The sequence below is a fragment of the Hordeum vulgare genome, chromosome 4H, assembly GCF_904849725.1.
Source record: "Hordeum vulgare subsp. vulgare chromosome 4H, MorexV3_pseudomolecules_assembly, whole genome shotgun sequence".
Taxonomy (NCBI): domain Eukaryota; kingdom Viridiplantae; phylum Streptophyta; class Magnoliopsida; order Poales; family Poaceae; genus Hordeum; species Hordeum vulgare.
In genome coordinates, this window is record NC_058521.1 from 604,170,238 (window position 1) to 604,189,441 (window position 19,204).

General features: G+C 47.9%; 1 protein-coding gene across 1 annotated transcript; it reads right to left on the minus strand.

Moving 5' to 3' along the window:
• Window positions 1–1,499: 1,499 nt before the first annotated feature.
• LOC123449997 lies at window positions 1,500–17,975 on the minus strand. The gene is given in 24 exon segments (XM_045127391.1): window positions 1,500–1,876; window positions 1,995–2,117; window positions 2,216–2,293; window positions 2,420–2,487; window positions 2,566–2,672; window positions 3,536–3,786; window positions 3,890–3,999; window positions 4,416–4,476; window positions 4,557–4,622; window positions 4,710–4,763; window positions 4,883–5,008; window positions 7,643–7,688; window positions 7,783–7,934; window positions 8,054–8,620; window positions 8,752–9,645; window positions 9,892–10,500; window positions 10,607–11,500; window positions 11,723–12,331; window positions 12,411–13,277; window positions 13,545–13,688; window positions 14,560–14,856; window positions 15,445–15,710; window positions 17,521–17,635; window positions 17,720–17,975. Coding segments are annotated over 24 exon segments (6,777 nt in total). The 5' UTR covers window positions 17,831–17,975; the 3' UTR covers window positions 1,500–1,714.
• Window positions 17,976–19,204: the final 1,229 nt, after the last annotated feature.

Below are 19,204 nucleotides of genomic sequence, written 5' to 3' on the forward strand. Positions count from 1 at the left end.
GACTGGTTATATATGTTTGGATGCTTGCCAACAAATAGGTTGAGGTTGGAATAGAAAGTTGATTCAACATGGAAAGTAAATAACACAAAAATAAATAGATTGTCCCTTCACACAGGGGAAGCAGGGATTTACAGAGGTGCCAGAGCTCATTGTTATAAAACAGAGATAAATATGTAATTTTGGGTGGTGTGTGATTCCTCACAATGTTATGACAACAGATTTCAATATCTTCCATACTAATCACATTATTGGCGTTCCCAAACTGAATTGAATTTTACCCCCCCTTCACCATTCAAACACATTCCATGGCTAGCCGTATCCACGGGTACCATGCAAACAATCAACTTTCTAGGAGGAGTTCTTGTTTATTTATTTTTGTATTATGCATGATCGTGCATTGTTTTTACCAGTCACTCTCGTACAATGACAAGTGAATAAATACTCATCTTCAGAATAACTCGCTTAGCATGGAAGATAATGATTGCGTCGTCGTTCCATGAGCGGTAAGAGCACACAAAACATATGTTTATTTGAATGTTTAAAGGTGGCACATGCAAATTTACTTGGAATGACAGTGAAATACCATATATAGGTAGGTATGGTGGACTCTCATGGAAAAAACTTGGCTCAAGGATTTGAATGCACAAGTAGTATCTCTACTTAGTACGAAGTTTTGGCTAGGAAAATGTTCTAAATAAGCACCACATGTTGGACATGTTGGAGGATCCTTAACAATATAACTTCTATGTAAATATACCCAAACACAACCATTATGTTGTCTTCCTTGTCCAACTTCAACTATTTAATCAAGGTTGAAAATAATTATAAAGGATGTCCAAGATACTATATTTGTATGTCAAAGTTCTCTTGCTTATACTAATCATTCACGAATTGCTTGTATGACCAATATTGTGAGTGTCAAACTTTAATAGTTTTTAGTTTTTAAACAAATGCGAAACTACTACTAAGGATATAGCACATCGGTAATTTCATATTTATGATATTTAATTCAATCATAATTTACTCTTAGGATAAAAGTGAAGCACAAGAGTAAACAACAAACTACTCTCAAAAGATACAAATGAGTAATCAAACAATTAAGTAGTTATGTGAGGATTCTCTCTTAATAAAGACTTTAAGATCTGAGATTTATTCAAACAACAAAGAAAACAAAATATTCTCCAAGAATTGCACACATCATGTGAACAAAATAAAACTCACGACCAACATAGGCTAACTGATATTTGTCGATAAAAAAAGGTGGAATGCTAGCATCCCCAAGCTTAGATGCTTGGGACTTCTTGTAATATTTGTTTGGGGTGACTTTTACAACTTATTTACCATTTTTTAATGAATTTACTGTTTATCTTGGTCCATCTGTGCTCGCAAGCAGATAGCCCGCACCCTGACACGAATAGTTAGTTTCAAACAGTGTAGAGAGTTGCAATTTGGTACGTTTCCTCATGGTGATTTTCGATATGCATCTGCCTAGGAAATAGGATTCCTGAATACACCATCTTGCATTCAAATCTTTCATGTTTCGGATAAATTTTCTAGCGGTACCAGTAAAATGTTACTTGAAATTCAGACCATGACATCTTCCTCAAGCTCTCTGAACTACCTGCATTCCCGAAAAATAAATTCCATTTCCAGCACGAAATGCAAACTCTAAACCGGAAAAAACAGCTACTCCTACAGTGCAACTAAACCAGCTCTACGCTTGGCCCCATCGACCAATGGCTTCTCCTACCCTAATCCTATCACCAGCCTTGACGCAGAAGCCGAAATCTGGAGAGAACGTTCCGTTCCCACTGGCCTTGGACAGAGGCGCTTCAAATACGATGACCACAGTCGACCCCATGTTGAATCCTGCTACCTGGGAAAGGCGGGGATGGACATCAGCACTTGCTCTTGAGATGCAGCACATCAGTAAACAGCTCAAGTAACAAGCAATTTATCAAGTATGGCATCAGTAAAACTAGGGCTTCGGTTACCTCTTGTCCCTTTTTAACCATCATGCCACTGCCTTCGGGTTCATAAACTCGCTCATCGTAAGGCTGGGAATGAAGCATCATTGACCCTGGACCATTTGTCCTCAGCTCTGGTTCAATGAGCAGCTGAAAACAGGAAAATCGTTAGTAATATATATAGAAATCCATTTGATGCATAATTCAAACTGGTACAGATTTAAATAGATGTTGTACAGAAGAGATACTTTGATAGAGCCAACATTAGTAGCACCAACTGCTGCAATTGCAACAAATCCTTCTTTCCATTGACCTTCGAGTACCACCTATCGTTAACAGTGACAGGTTCAGTAAGAACAGTAGTGTCAATGAAAGATTGAAAATAAACAGCTCTGCTATAGTTCGCCAGCATTTATGACATAATGCTAAAATAAGTAAGATAGTGATATCACCCTTTCATTTTCGACATATAGGTTTCTGATGGTCCGCACAGCACGTTCATTTGTTGGGAAAAGATTACCTGAAAGTGCAACATGTTTGTAATATTCAAGTTCTACAAAGTTTCACAGGTACATTGCAGAACAAAATAAACGCAAACCTGAGAAATGTCGACGTTTGAAAATATTCCAATCAACAGGAGAGTGAACTCGATGATAGTCACCAGGGTGTAAATACAGGACACAATAAAAGATTCCTCTCTTTGGGCTGACAAGCAGGAGTTGAAGTTAATATCTACTATTAGTTGAAATGAGCACGTTCCAGTAACATGTGCTGAGAGACATTTAAAAGAAACACATCAACTTGAAGACACAAAGAGTACACAAAAGAGAAATAAGTTTTGTAAAAAAAATCTGAACAATGACAGAAAAAATTTCTTGTTAGTGAGACTCTGGAAAAGAACAATGCTGGTACTAGGATTGCAGCTTTAGAGCAGTATGTTGCATTACTTGCAGGTAGATTTCTCTTCAAAAATGTCATGGGCAATCCCACAAGAACAGACCCCATGCATGTACTAAAGCAAATTTCAAAATGAAAAGGGTATTACTGGAACATAAGTACATGACAGTAAATCAAACATGACTTCATATATGTACTTGGAAGCATCAATTAACAGGGCAGCAAATACATCTCAGATACAATAATCATTATTTACTTTGTGAGGACGCAAGTGTGCCAGACTGCTAAATTGTTTTATTATTCCCACAATATAAACTAGGGGATATAGGGGGTAACACTGTCCCTATAAATTCCTTTTTTCCTTTTCTTTTTTGTCCAGAATTAAATTATTTTTCCTTAAATGGGAGCAGAGCAGGTTTGAAAAAGGATCTTAGAGTGTCTAGGGTTGGGCCAGGAGGGTCTCTTAACGCCTTCCTTTTTCTGTGCACTTGTAAAAGGGCTTGTACTAGGGCTAAAGCAGGCCTGGTAGTTGCAATACTCAGGATGCCAAAATATCCAAAAGGTAGGCAAAACATCCCTATAAACCGAAGGGTTTCTATGATGCTTGCCTTTCCTAAACCAGCTTATACAATTATCTCAGATATTTCACTTTTAAATCTAATTATGAATACCTCAGCAGTGTTCGATCTCGTAGTTTAGGTGAAGCCACAGATACTCGCCACCATGATTTCGCACTCGAGTTCTCAGACACATTTTGTTCTGTTTGCTCTCCAGAAATATCTTTTTCTGCGGTATCATGCAGCGATGAAGTAGCACCCAGAAGAGAAGAAACAGGATAAGAAAAGCCTTTGACTTGCTCAATCATGGTTCCTGGACCCCTGAGTTGTCCAAGCCGCAGCACTTTCCCATCGACAGGACTCACCTAATTACAGAATTACACACACAGATCAGATAAGTGTCGACTCTATAACCCATCACAACATTAGACATATAGCCATACAGAATAATATCTTGTTACCAGTTACCAGGCAGTTTGGATCTGGATCGATAGGCCTTGATCCTTGTTTGAGACTGCGGATGAAGAATGCCTGTAAAGAAGGATATTCTTCCAGGGGCAGAGCAGGTTCTTGCAAATCTACAGTATGGAACAGTCAATATCCGATTTCAAAGATGAAAATGAAGTTTCTCAAATATAAGCATAATAAATATCAAGACTTCATACACAGTACAGAAGAGAGAAGAAAAGCAGATATATGCTATATAGGCATTAATAAATGTCAAGATTTCATACACAGCACAGACGAGAGAAGAAAACCAGATAAATGCCATTAAGCGCTAGTAGTTGCTTAAAGTTTTCTGAAGAACTTGTTTTGTTGGAACTGCTACATATCAGGCTCCTTGTACATTATTCATTTGAGCAAAACAAACTAATATTGGATGATATATTGCAAGAACCATATGCTTGCTAAGTCAACTCAACCAGAGGCTGGAGAACTAAATTTTCCTAAAAGCCTGTAGAATTAAGTATTCATCAAGCATGAAGATACATACTAGAGTGAAATGCTCTGGCCCATGCTTTATAGATAGCAGGACGCATGAACACCGGAACCTCCTGCAAGAAATTGAATCAAATCATCAATCGAGCAGCGAAAGAATATAGAAACAACTTCTGTAGCCACAGAGAATACACACCACTTCCATCAAGGATCCCCAGACGCGCGACATGGAACGCAGTGGCAGAAGCCTCAGAAACGAAGCCTGGATTAAAAACGGCGTCAGTTCGCAGCCACACGTCAAATTTCCAGACAAAAACAACCAGTTCTAGCATAACAATAACTAGAGTGCCTTAAGATCTGGCGAGAATTCCGGTTCGATTCCTTGCTCCTTCCTTTCGACAAGCTAAGTCATGAAAGAAAGAAAGCGTCACAAGCATTGAACAAATATGCTGTGTTAAAGCTTGGCTTGCATACATCAACCAACAGCCCGCGCACATTTCGAAGCCCGCGCAGGTTACCTACCTGTTTGTCGTCGTACATTCGCTTGGCGTGTAGGACGCCAAGCATGAGAAGGACCGCCGCCGAGGCGCCGGGCAGAAGGAACTTGCCTGAAAACCGACAGGGGCAAAGCAGAAGCAATTTCACACGCTGATATGGAGGGGGAAACAAAAGGAGCACAAGTGCTTGTGTGCAGAGCAAGAAAATAAACAAGGGCAGTACGCAGATTACAAACGATGGTTAGCATACATCCCGATGTCAAACATGAGAAGATGAGCATCAGAGAGATAGATAGACTAACGAGCATGCGTGTTTCAGTTGTAATAGGCAATTACTAGAACGCAGTAGCAGATCAGTGATGCAGAAGTTGGCCGCCCAAACCACTGTCCAAGCCCAAAAAAAAGGCAAATGAGAGGCTATAGAAGAGCAGGGCTGGTGGTGGAGCAGGAGCGCGGTGGGGCAGCGGCAGCGCAGAATCCGCGGGAGGCGTCCAGCCCAGTGGAACATGGCCCGCCCGCCCGAGCACTAGCACTAGCACTAGCAGCGGCGTCGCATTCGTGGGTGCCCCGAATCGGCGGCGGCAGTGCAGAATCCGCGGAGAGCATGAGAAGTTGTGGGTGGGGGGGTGGACGGATGGATACCTTGGCCGGCGCCGGCGCCGGAGTTGGCGGCGGAGGCGTGGAGGCGGCGGGAGAGGTGGAGGAGGCGGTTGGGGTCGGGGAGCCGCCATGGGAGCTGAACTCTAAACCTCCGCATCTTCTCTTCTTCCCTTACCCAGATTGTGGGGGTGGGGGAGGGAGCGGCTGCTTTCTCTCTTGTTTCTTTCGTGCAGAGGAAGAAGAAGAAAGGGGGTAGGTGTGAACAAAATCCAAAACCCCGTCCATTTTTCTTTTAAAACATAAAGTCCAAATCCATGGCGGGTCACATGAAAAATACTAAATAAACAAATAAAAAAACTTCGGTTTTGCTAAAATTGTATTCACGTCATAGTCACTATTCTAGTTCATCCCATCCCCTTTCCTCGACGGTCCTGAGCTATCCACCCCCGCCGCCAGATTCAGTGCATTCGACGGCCAGATTAGGAACGGATTCGATCGGATTTTAGCTCACACAGGATGCCGGAGGCCGCGTCGTGCCATGGACTGGTCGGGTATCGGTCCACACATCCCCGGCAACGCCCCAGGCTGCATGCAGGTACTGACTCCCTCTTTAGCCGTTCGGATCTACCTCGTCGCCGTTCACCGGCAAATACACCAACAGCCGTCGTCCGGACTCGGTGCTGGTCCAAATGCTCGTCGGCGCGTCGATGCCGTTCATAAAGTGCGACAACTGTCCATGGAAGGTCTTGCCCGCTAGTCTACAATGTCGGAACATCCCAGATGGGTGTTTATCAATTGCAAAAATGATGGGGTATATGCTAGTTTAGCTTCGGTTGTGCTCCCAGATGGGTGTTTGTCAAGTGAAAAAAAAGATGAGGTATGTGGTAGTTTAGCTTCGGTTACGCTCCCGGATTCGGCTCGTTTTTGCTTACGCTCAAATATTTATTGTGTAGGATGGATGCAACTTTTGGTTTTAGAAACAAGAATACATTGATCTATTGACAGTGTGTTTTAATAGATGTTCGTGCACTTCTCGTCGATGAGACTAGATGTGAAGAAGCAAGGTCTACTTCTTTTGACTCGAAGAAGAAAGAAGCATGCAAGATCGAGACTCAACAAATCAACATAAATGCATCGAAAAGGCACTAATCCAACTTAAACAGTTATGAAAGTTGGATATATTTTTTTTTATAGTTCTTATTTTTTAATCTTGTTATTCTAGTAAAAATTTGATGATGTGCTCCAATATATATAAAAAATTTATTGATGAAAATAATAAAAGACGTGTTGCAAAAATTGTATGCGAACGAGATGCGTCTAAAATGCGGTTGCACGTTGGACAGATGGCCCACGCATCTATAAATTCAAATGAACGCGGCTTTATTGCCATCCTCAAACGAACGAAAAATGGGCCAAACGATCATTCGTTTGTGATCGTGCATTGGAGTTGACCTTAGAAATAGGGAAGGGTGGGTCAGAGTTAGCCTTAGACCGTGCTTGGGATTGTTGTATTTCAATACCGGGATGTTTAATTTATAGTTGTATCTTGCTGTCAGCTAAACAATTTCCGATAGGAAACAAAACGATCATCCGAGGTCCGTATCTTTACAGTGGTAGTATTTGGTAAGGGAATGACAATCCAAACAAGACCTTAGGGATAGGAAAGGGTGCAAGGGATCGTCAGATGTTTTCTCTACGGCCTTGTTTGGTTAATCCCTCCCACAAGGGGATTGAAGTGGATTGAAAGGGATTAAGGTAAATTTTGACTTGTAGAAGATTTCAATCCCCTTTAAATTTTGAAAAACCAAACAAGACCTAATGGGGTGGGGCTTAGAGGGATTGGCAGTGGCCAGCAACGACGGTGGTTGAGGGGAGGGCGGGGCGGTGTGCGGTAGCGCTCGCCGGCCACAGGGCGCGGAGGCAAGCGGATGGGACGGAGTAGGCTGCGGGGAGAGGATCTGCCACCAGGAGGAAGAAGATGAACAATCCACATCATGATGGAGACCGTTGGATGTTGGATCAGGATCCAACGGTCAGGAAATAAAGTGACTGATGAAAACGCTTTTTTTTTTTGTTCAGGCACCAGTTAAATAGACGGCCCCATCATCTCTAAATTGGATCTCACCGGCCTATGCTCATTTCTTCAGCAACAAGATGGAGATTTACACAACAACGAGCAAAACGCCGGCAGCTCAAGATGCTTGTAACCAAACAGCACCCGCAGCAAAATGCTCACCGTAGCATTTTTGCACAGTGTTCCGTCAGTCAGTCAGTCGGAGGAAGATCCGCGGCCGCATTCTTGGTTTTCTCCACCTCTTCATTTGCTAAGCCTCCTCGCGCTACCCCGCGTAGTCGGAATCATCGTCGTCGTCGTCCGTGTCGCTGCTGAGGTCCTGCTGCAGAGGAGTGGAGACCGGGGACGCAGCCTCATCCTCCTCATCGCAGGGCATGAAGTGATCAGCATTCTCCTCAAACTGCTGCGCGCAAGAGAAGCAAAAAATTTCATGAATCAGGCATCAGGAAGCACACACATTTGGCATACAAGGAAAGAAAGAGCAGAGTCAATGTTCATATATATACATGCCACCAAACTGACCTCATCTGCAGGCGTCTCCATTCCTCTTCCACTTCCTTGAGCAGCAGCAGCTTCTTCCTCCTCCATCTGCATGGTGAACGATTTCGCCTCGTCTTCGTAAGGCCTGCACCGGTCATCCTGCACGCTCTTAAAAAGAGCGAACGAAGAGCGGAGGTGGAACGTGGCCTTCTGCAGATGGTCGAGGAGCGCCGCTTCCTTCGAGAGGCCCTCCTTTGCGGCCTCGGCATCAAAACCATGTCCGGGCGGAAGGATGCCCTCAGTATGGCTGAGCCGGGCGCTTGTGGTGGGCACCTGGCGTGATAAATCGCATGCCCTTGCCAGCAGCACGTCGATCTGACTCAAGGCTGTGGCTGCGACATTCTCGTTGCTTCTTTCGGACTCAGGAGCGACCCCGTTGCTGCTGCCCGCCACGGCTGGAGCTGGATCATCATCAGCCACTGCCCCATGGGGGTCCATGGCATTCTTTGGCGTTGAACGCCGGAGCCGGGCACTTCTTGCAATTGGCGGGACAGAATAGATTGGCTCGACAAAAAGTTCATAGTACACTATGTCCTTATGAGCCTTCCACTGCAAAAAAAAAAAGAAACAATATAAGGTTACTTAGAACCAAACAAAACAAAAGGATGATGATGAACAAGGGAAGCACAGACTGCTAATACGAGAAGAAGTCCAAAAGCACATCAAGTAAGTAAACTCACGGGTAATTTCCCGTAAAGCCAGGTCTGGGGGTCAGGACCCCCCTTTTGAATCAAGTCAGCGATGGCTATCTTCCTAAGGTTATCAGCAGTCATGAAATGGGTTCGGGGGGTCCGCGTATCCAACTCAGAAACTTTCCTCAAGTTGCAGCAATCAAGGTAGATCAAGAGGGGCGCAACAGCGCAGCCCGTGATACCCTGCCACAAAGAATTGCCGCTTTGACACCTCACCACCGCTCTCTGCAGCTCATCGACAAGCAGCTGGCAGAAATCCATGTCCGCCATCTTATCAAAATCCAGATCTTCCAGCATTGCCGCCTCCCTAGAGACGCGCGCGGAGGCCCCCGGGCAGATCACCTTCATGAAAACAACCAAGAAAAAAACCTTGAGCGCCAGCTCGTCTTTCTCCTCGTCCTCCACCAGCCGCTTAAGCAGACCCCGCAGATCCCTCGTCATGATGATATCAGACCTTTTAAACCCGAGCTCTTGCTTCAGCTTCATCACCGCCTCGTCGTAGCCGCTTTCTGAGGGCCTCGGCGCCGTGTGCCCTCCTTGAGGCAGGCCGAAAAGGTGGTGAATTGCGTCGCTAGTGATAGTGATGACCTTTGATTCCCCGAGCTTCATTGTCATGGTTGCTGGGTCTATCTTGCCCATGAGGAAGCCCATGAGAGGCCGGCTAATGAGCCCCCTGACCTTGCCGTCCAACATGGCGCCGAACCCCGCCTTGCGGACCCTCGCCAGGTGCCGGTCCTTGAGCAGCTCCGCGCACTCAAAAAACTCCTTGAGCGAGCACCTGACGGTCTTGTTGAATCCCCGTTTAAGCTTCGTATCAGCTTCATTTTCATATGCAGTACTACGAGCTCTCTTCCTCTTGGTGGATCTCTTCACGAACTTGTACTGCAAAAACAAGAGCGGTCACAAGAGGAAGTTCAGGACCTGTACATGTGAAAGTGCGAGGAAAGCCAATGCAACACTGTAGCCAGACCCAATCATGTTTTTATGAGAAATGTATCTTATTGATGTGCTTTGAACATGAAAACACGCTCCAGGTAGAGACGGTCCACCATCAGGAATCCGCGAAGATTTGCAGCCAAACTAGTGATGTGTGAGTACAGAGGTTTGACCGTTCGACTAGTAGCATACCTGTGTGGCCGCCGGCGCCTCCAGCCGCCGCAGGCGCGCACTCGAACGGCGCTGGGGGTACGGGGGCGTCCCCAGCTCACCGCATGCCCGCGCGAGCTCCATCATCCTGTCCTCTGCCTCCGGTCGCCGGCGGTCGACGTCCTCCTCCCCCACCGTCTCCGAGCTCAGAGACGGCATCCTCTCGGCGGCGCGGGGATCCGGCGAGGCCTCGGTGCCTGGGTAGAGAAGTGCTGCTTCCTTCGAGAGGCCCTCCTTCACGGCTTCATCATCAAAACCGTGCCCGGGTGGAAGAATGCCCTCAGTGTGGCTGAGTCGGGCACTTGAAATAGACACTTGGGGTGATAAATCGCACGCCCTTGCCAGCAGCACGTCGATCTGATTCAGGGCGGCACCTGCAACATTACCATTGCTCCTCTCGGACTCGGGACTGATGCCATTACTGCTGCCCGCCACGGCTGGAACTGGAGCGTCATCAGCTACTTCCCCTTGGGGGTTAATGGCATTCTTCGACGGCGAACGTCGGAGCTGGGCACCTCTTGCAATTGGTGGCACCAAACAAATTGGTTCGGCAATTAATTCATAGTACACTATGTCCTTATGAGCCTTCCACTGAGAAAACAGCAACGATATAAGGTTACTTATAACCAAACAAAACAAAAAGGGAAGTATAAGGCTGCCAATGATAGAAGTCCACCAGCATATCAAGTAAACTCACTGGTAATTTGCCGTAAAGCCAGGTTTGGGTATCAGGAGAGCCCTTTTGAACCAAGTCAGCGCTGGCTATCTTCTTAAGGTTATCAACAGTCATGAAATGGGTTCGAGGGGTCCGCGTATCCAACTCAGAAACTTCCATCAAGTTGCAGCAATCAAGGTAGATCAAGAGGGGCGCGACGGCGCAGCCCGTGATACCCTGCCACAAAGAATTGCCGCTTTGATACCTCACCACCCCTCTCTGCAGCTCATCGACAAGCAGCTGGCAGAAATCCATGTCCGCCATCTTATCGAAATCCAGATCTTCCAGCATTGCCGCTTCCCTAGAGACGCGTGCGGAGGCCCCTGGGCAAATCACCTTCATGAAGACAACCAAGAAAAAAACCTTGAGCGCCAGCTCATCTTTCTCCTCGTCCTCCACTAGCCGCTTAAGCAGACCCCGCAGACCCCTCGTCATGATGATATCAGACCTTTTAAACCCGAGCTCTTGCTTCAGCTTCATCACCGCCTTGTCGTAGCCGCTTTCCGAGGGCCTCGGAGCCGTGTGCCTTCCTTGAGGCAGGCCGAAAAGGTGGTGAATTGCGTTGCTAGTGATAGTGACGACCTTTGATTCCCCGAGCTTCATTGTCATGGTTGTTGGGTCTATCTGGCCCATGAGGAAGCCCATGAGAGGCCGGCTAACGAGCCCTCTGACCTTGCCGTCCAACATGGCGCCGAACCCCGCCTTGCGGACCCTTGCCAGGTGCCGGTCCTTGAGAAGCTCCGCGCACTCAAAAAATTCTTTGAGCGAGCACCTGACGGCCTTGTTGAATCCCCGTTTAAGCTTCGTATCGGCTTCGTTTTCATATGCAGTACTACGAGCTCTCTTCCTCTTGGTGGATCTCTTCACGAACTTGTACTGCAAAAACAAGAGCGATCACAAGAGGAAATTCAGGACCTGTACATGTGAAAGTGCGAGGAAAACCAATGCAACACTGTAGCCAGCCCCAATCATGTTTTTATGAGAAATATATCTTATCGATGTGCATTGAACATGAAAACACGCTCCAGGTAGAGACGGTCCACCGTCAGGCTAGCGATGTGTGAGTACAGAGGTTTGACCGTTCGAGTAGTAGCATACCTGTGTGGCCGCCGGCGGCTCCGGCCGCCGCAGCTGCGCACTCGAACTGCGCTGGGGGTACGGGGGCGTCCCCAGCTCGCCGCATGCCCGCGCGAGCTCCATCATCCTGTCCTCCGCCTCCGGTCGCCGGCGGTCGACCTCCTCCTCCCCCACCATCTCCGAGCTCAAAGATGACATCCTCTCGACGGTGCGTGGATGCGGCGAGGCCTCGGTGCCTGGATAGAGAAGTGTCGCTTCCTTCGAGAGGCCCTCCTTCACGGCTTCAGCATCAAAACCGTGCCCTGGTGGAAGAATGCCCTTGGTGTGGCTGAGTCGGGCACTTGAAATAGACACTTGGGGTGATAAATCGCATGCCCTTGCAAGAAGCACGTCCATCTGATTCAGGGCGGTACATGCAACATTACCATTGCTCCTCTCGGACTCGGGACCGATGCCATTACTGCTGCCCGCCACGTCTGGAACTGGAGCGTCATCAGCCACTGCTCCTTGGGGGTTAATGGTCTTCTTCGACGGCGGACGTCGGAGCGGGGCACCTCTTGCAATTGGTGGCACCAAACAAATTGGTTCGACAATTAATTCGTAGTACACTATGTCCTTGTGAGCCTTCCACTTCAAAAAAAAACCATAATGTTACTTAGAACCAAATAAAATAAAAAGGGAAGTACAACAACATATCAAATAAACTCACAGGTAATTTGCCGTAAAGCCGGGTCCGGGTATCAGGACCCCCCTTTTGAATCAAGTCAGCGCTGGCTATCTTCTTAAGGTTATCATCAGTCATGAAATGGGTTCGAGGGATCCGTGTATCCAACTCAGAAACTGTCCTCAAGTTACAGCAATCAAGGTAGATCAAGAGGGGCGCGGCGGCGCAGCCCGTGATAGCCTGCCACAAAGCCTTGCCGCTTTGATACCTCACCACCCCTCTCTGCAGCTCATCGACAAGCAGCTGGCAGAAATCCATGTCCGCCATCTCATCAAAATCCAGATCTTCTAGCATTGCCGCCTCCCTAGAGACCCGCGCGGAGGCCCCCGGGCAGATCACCTTCATGAAAACAACCAGGAAGAAAACCTTGAGTGCCAGCTCGTCTTTCTCCTCGTCCTCCACCAGTCGCTTAAGCAGACCCCGCAGATCCGTCGTCATGACGTTATCAGACCTTTTAAACCCGAGCTCTTGCTTCAGCTTCATCACCGCCCTGTCGTGGCCGCTTTCCGAGGGCCTCGGGGCCGTGCGCCCTCCTTTAGGCAGGCCGAAAAGGTGGTGGATGGCATCGCTGGTGATAGCGACGACCTTTGATTCCCCGAGCTTCATTGTCATGGTCGCCGGGTCTATCCTGCCCATGAGGAAGCCGATGAGAGGCCGGCTAATGAGCCCCCTGACCTTGCTGTCCAGCATGGCGCCGAACCCCGCCTTGCGGACCCTCGCGACGTGCCGGTCCTTGAGAAGCTCCGCGCACTCGAAGAACTCCTTGAGCGAGCACCTGACGGTCTGGTTGAATTCCCGCTTGGGCTTCCCATCAGGTCTCTTCCTCTTGGCGGGTCTCTTGACCAACTCGTACTGCAAAAACATTGGAGCGGTCAGGAGAGGAAGTTCAGGGCCTGCACAGATGGAAGTTCAGATGAGGAAACACCAATGCAACCACTGTATACTGTAGCACCAATCATGTTTTTATGAGAAATGTATCTTCTTTTCAGTGTGATTTGAGCATGCTCCGGGTTGGGACGGCCCGCCGGTAGGAGGAATCAGCAAAGATTCCAGGTGAACTGGCGATGTGGGGGTAGAGAGGTTGAGAGTGGCAGCACAGCATACCTGGGTCTGGGTGGCCGCCGGCGCCTCCCGCGGCCGCAGGCGCGCGCTCGCGCGGCGCTGGGAGGACGGGGGCGTCCCCAGCTCGCCGCACGCGCGCGCGAGCTCCATCATCCTCCCTCGCCGGCGGTCGGCCTCCTCCTCCTCCTCTTCCCCCGTCGTCTCCGAGCCGAGAGACGGCATCGTCCCGGCGGCGTGGGGATCCGGCGAGGCCTCGCTGCCTGGGGGGGGGGGGGGGGGGGAAGGGCGGAAGGGAGGGAGGCGGCGGCGGGGACGGCCGGCCGGCGTCCGGTGCGACGGATTTGGGGATGGAAGACGGCCGACCTGGTCGAGTCCAGTCTCGAGTGTAGCTCTGCTCTGATTTTTTTTTATTCCAGCAGCTCTGTTTTTCTCTGCTCTGCTGGACCGGTGGGCCTGGGTGCGAATCCATTAGTACGTGTACTGAGCCGTGGATATGTAGTGGCCCAACCAATTAGTATGTAGCGGGCCTGTGCTACAATCCACATGATTTGATATGTATTAAAAAAAACATGATTTACTCAAAAACATTTTTCTTTGATAGACCCCTCCACAAAACATAAAAAGGGAAACATATATCCATTTTGTATTGTACACTACAGACTGCCATACATATACAATACATACATATACAATACGAGGTGTGTTTATATTATATACGTATGACGGCATGTAGTACACCCCACTCAGAGAACATCACATCTTTCTAACAAAAAAAACCTCCAAAAAACCACATGGAAACTCATCATGTATTTGTGAATGAATTTGAAGTAGTCGATTCAGCAGACAAATAATTAGCTCTGGCTATCTTCTTCGATTGTACACATAAAAACCACCTTCATCAGAAGATAACAAACTAACGACCTCGTTGAGTTACAGTAATGGTTCAAGATTGGAGACGAGAACATTGATCAGCGATTCCACTAACAAGTTCACGGACGGACAATCTTTCCTTTCTCATGCCTCGCTCGCTCCAGCCATCATGCTATCCTAACATTCTTCTGTATATCGAAACTCCGTTGGCTTTATTTTTCTTTCTTTGGTTGGTCTATAGAGGGATGACCTCGACGTCGTCGTGGTTGCTCTTGCGCGCTTCGAGCTCAGCCTTGTTGGATGATCCGTTCTCCGGGTTGGCAGGGGCAGGGGCGTCGCGGTTCTCTGACATGCTCATCTCCTGGACCGGGGGCGGGTTGACAACAGTCATGGGCACAGCGCTGTGGTCGGCCAGGCGGCCCCTCCTCTCGCGGTGCTCCTGGCAGTTGGCGCACCAGTGCAGGCAGCAGTGAGCCATGCATGGGTCGCACGGGGAGTTCTGGTGGAAGACACAAGCAGGAGCATCAAACCACAGATTTATTAACTTATTAAGTGCATAAAGCTACATTTACCCGCAAAAAAAGTGCATACAGCTACAGATCAAAGTGGGTTCGAAACTTAGACCTACAGAAGAAGACCAGACTGAATGCAGTTTATAAGACCATGCGCACAGAGCTAGCATGCTATGCTGGTGACTGGTGACAAGAAAAAACTAGCAGTCAATCACAACAGCAACAGATACAGAGATCACTAAGTAGATCAACTAAGTAGGTACAGAGATCTATCAGGAGGTTGGTGACACAGGTTGGCGTGCGACAATACACACAGCGATCACTAAGTAGATCAACTACACAACCAGCTTTTGGGGACAAATGATGGAACTTAAAGCTAGTCAACAACTACAAGCATTGTTTTTTTCTTGAGAATTCTCAAGAGGTCCCTATTCTGGGCATGCTAATTCAGGATGCTACCAACTGATGGCACAAAGTCTAGTAATCCCTATTTAAGAATGGTACTTTGATATGCATATTGACGCAAGAGTAGGTGATACAGGAAAGGTAGCAGTGCAGGTATTTCATATTCTAACCTTGAGATGATATCTCTTCTGGAGTTCCTGACGGAAAATGCCAGTATAGGTACCACACAACCACCAACTAAACACCAGGCCTTCTCCAATAAGAAACGATGATCTTGGGTCAACACCATGAAATATTGCTGTCAGGATTGCAAGTGTAATCCCTCCTTCCACAAAGATGGCATGGCAAACACAAGGCGTTGTCCAAGGTATATCCTCTCTGAGGGCCTCAACGTTGCGCCCAAACAGTACACAAGGACAGAACAATCCAGTGCGACCTGGCATGACAAGAAGGCACAGTCTGACAGTTAGATATTATTTCATCAGCAAGCTTTATCAGAACAGAATATTCTAGATATGGCAATCATCCAAATGAACACAATGAATAATAAAGTGCAGAGTCAATAAGTAATCTATACGTTCAGCTTCCAATGTACCATTAAGCCAGATGTATATGAAATTGCTGAGAACTACTCCCATGACATAGTATATTCAACAGATAGAGCATAGACTCAGTTAACAATTAAGTAAATGGTAAAAAAATACACTAAAAGGCATGGCAAGTTTCGCAGAAGTAAGCTAATACCTCTCTTGCTTAGCCTAAGATATTACAGTATAGGAGGTTCTCTTATGTTCAAGATGGGTGTGGATATGAATACAACAGCAGGAGTACGACAAGTACTAACCAAGCAACAAAGGAACACAAAAGTACACATCCAAGAACTCAAGCAAAAGTATGAACTCTAAAGTACAGAACATATATTGAAAATTAGGCATGCGTTTAACATGGACTTTGTGTCGTAGTGTGCAGTAATCAAAGGAACCAGTCTAGTGGTAAAGAGCTAGGTGGGAAGCTCTACAGAACAAAATCAAAACCATGTACTGCTCGCAGTTGCTGAGAAATAGTTTCTGCCAAAAAAGAGAATACTGGAATCCATCATTAGACATGTGATTTATCAGAAATTAGCACCATTTATTCCTATTTATTCCCGGCACACAAGGAAAGCACAAAGCAGGACTGTAGAGTCCAACGGCCAAATCAGACACAGGAAGAGTGCCCATATTAAAGAATGGTGGTAACAGAATGTGCAACTGCTCCCTTAGTCATTTGACACACAACAGCAACAATAAAAAAGGTTTCTTCAGTTCTATAATTTCGAAAGGTAGATGTACATTTTTCCTGGTGCATTGATTTCGCTAGAATTGTAAAGCACTGATTATAGTAAGTGAAGTGTTGTGTGGAAGAATCAAATAGCAGTTAATGAGGTTCAGAACTTGCAGGTTACTGTTCCACTATACGATTTCCTTACGACTGCAGGTAAAGGATAAGTGTAGCAGGTCATAAAAACAAACATATTAACCAATCAATGGATACGAGAGTATTTTGATTGTATATATACGGAGATACAAAAGGATTGCTCTAAAAATCACCATGTCAACCAGCAAACCAATGTAGATCCACCGACCATTTTGGCATATCTGATCTGATGCTGACAAGTGACACGCATGCACTTAAGCAGCAGGTACATACAGTTCGGCGATCCCAGGACTATAAGCCTTACTGTAATAAATTCCAGCGCCATTAACCGCAGCACAAAGTCAGGCATAACCCCAATTCGGCAATTCAGCAGCCAAAAAATAGACAGAGTTACAAGGTAGTGAGCTAGATCCATTGATCCCTATGTTTGATCCATTAACAGCATGTCTAAATTATTCACGGCATCGCCTCAAACAGCATGGATTGAGGGCAGGACAAGGAACCAATACACTAGTAGTACATGTTCTCAAACCCAATGAACTCAGTCCATACAAGATACAATGTATCGATGAAATCATACTGTACGAGATCTCAGGCAAGCATGATCCATTCCATCCTAAGAAGTCGAGACGTACGAGATCTCAGGCAAGCATGATCCATTCCATTCTAAGAACTCGAGACACGAATCTGGCGCGGGCAGACCCGGACCAACGGCCAGAGGCCGCAAGGAATCAAAGCAGCGTGGTTGACTTGCTGGAGTGGAGTAGGCGTGAAGGACGGGCGGAGGAGGGGGGGAAAGGGGAAGGGGTAAGGGTGGCGGGAACACGTACAGCTCTCGGGGTCGTCGGTGCAGCCGAAGATCCCGGTGGTCCACGGCTCGTCGGCGGGCGGCTCGTAGCTCTCCGGGAGGACCTGGCCGCACTCGCCGCACCTCCTGCCCTCGAGCTGCGGATCGGATCGGGCGACGGTGTGAGACGAGCCGAGAGGAGACGAGAGGAGCGGGAGAAGGAAAGGGGGGAAGGGACGCACCTGGGGGACATGGACGGGCTGGTTGAGCTCGCCGGGGCGGATGTCCTCGCTGGGAGCGTCCTGGTCCTTGGTGAGCTTGACGTAGCGGGACGGGTGGCCCTCCTCCGCCATTGCTTGCCGGCGGCGGCGACCCGGCGGACACTGCTAAGACTGGCCGCAGCGGGGGGCGGCTGCCAGATCTGACCTGACTCCACCGGGGCGAGGACGCGCTTCCCTCTTGGCTTTGGGTTTCGGGGCCGGGGGGTTTCGCAACATACGCCTTACATATACGGGTATAAAAATATGTATGTATGCATCAAAATGCCGAAGTGAAAATAAATATCGAAAAGGATAAGACTAAAATCCCGAAGTGAAAATAAATAAATATCACAAAAGAATGAGGCTGCAAAAAATTACGCGCGCCCCACTCCGGCAAACGCTCTAAACTACAGCGCGTGCGAGCAGCCGACGCTTACAATATGTTCATTTTAAATACGATATGATGATATTTCAAACATCAAAACAAGACATAGCATAGTTTAAAATCACCCAACTAAGTTCATGACATAAAAATTCAAAATCATGCCAAAATCAAGACCATGTCGCGGAGGCGCAGCCAAAGCTCCCCGTGCTAGGGTTTGCACTGGCGACGACGACGACGGAGGGGTCGCAAGTGTAGGAAGGGATAAGGGGGATGCCGGTGCGGCCGTCCATCGGGCGAATTCGTCGGCGACGGCGCGGTCGGGGCAAAAGCGGCGTGGGCGGAGCGAAAGCAGCACGGCCCGAAGAGGGTGCGACGCGAGCGCTCGAGTGTGCAGCGCGCGGGAGCAGGCGCGCGATGCCGTTTTGCCCCGCACGCTGAACCACTTATGTCGCACGTCCGTTTTTTACGCCTCCGCTGGAGCGTCCGGAGCGGTTGCTTATATCACGCGGCAGTTGGAGATGCTTTAACGAGCTACATCGATTCCCGTAGAGTAAGGGGGCTTGCGGATGAAGAAGACGACGGAGAAGTTAAGGTGATGGGAGGAGAAGAAGGTGAGGTTGTCGAAGGTGGAGGATGAGGAGGGAGGGGAGCAGCCTGTAGGATGGTTCAGGAGGAGCGCACATCGCTTGATGTGATGCGTCGACGAGGCGGGGCATCGGGTGAAGTTGGAGGTTTTTTTTTTGAAATCGAAGTTGGAGGTGCGGTAGTGGGTGGATGGTGACCTCCGCGACCTGATTCGAGCAGTGCGGGACACATGCTCGCCGACGTCGAGGTGAGAGGGTGCATGCTCACCCATCCTTAAGGCGTCCCTCTATCGTTGGGGCCGGTGGAGCTGCGTCATGTGGTGCGTGTCGACGTACTTCAGTCATCCATGACGTAGGGTGTGTTTGGTAGAGTGCATAGAGAATGCACGAGCTCAACAGTTTCCTTCTTAATCCATTTTTGAATGTTTGGTAGCCTGCACATAACCTCCTTAGAATGCATGAGCTCAATCTAAATACTCTTTTAGCATGCATGAAGAG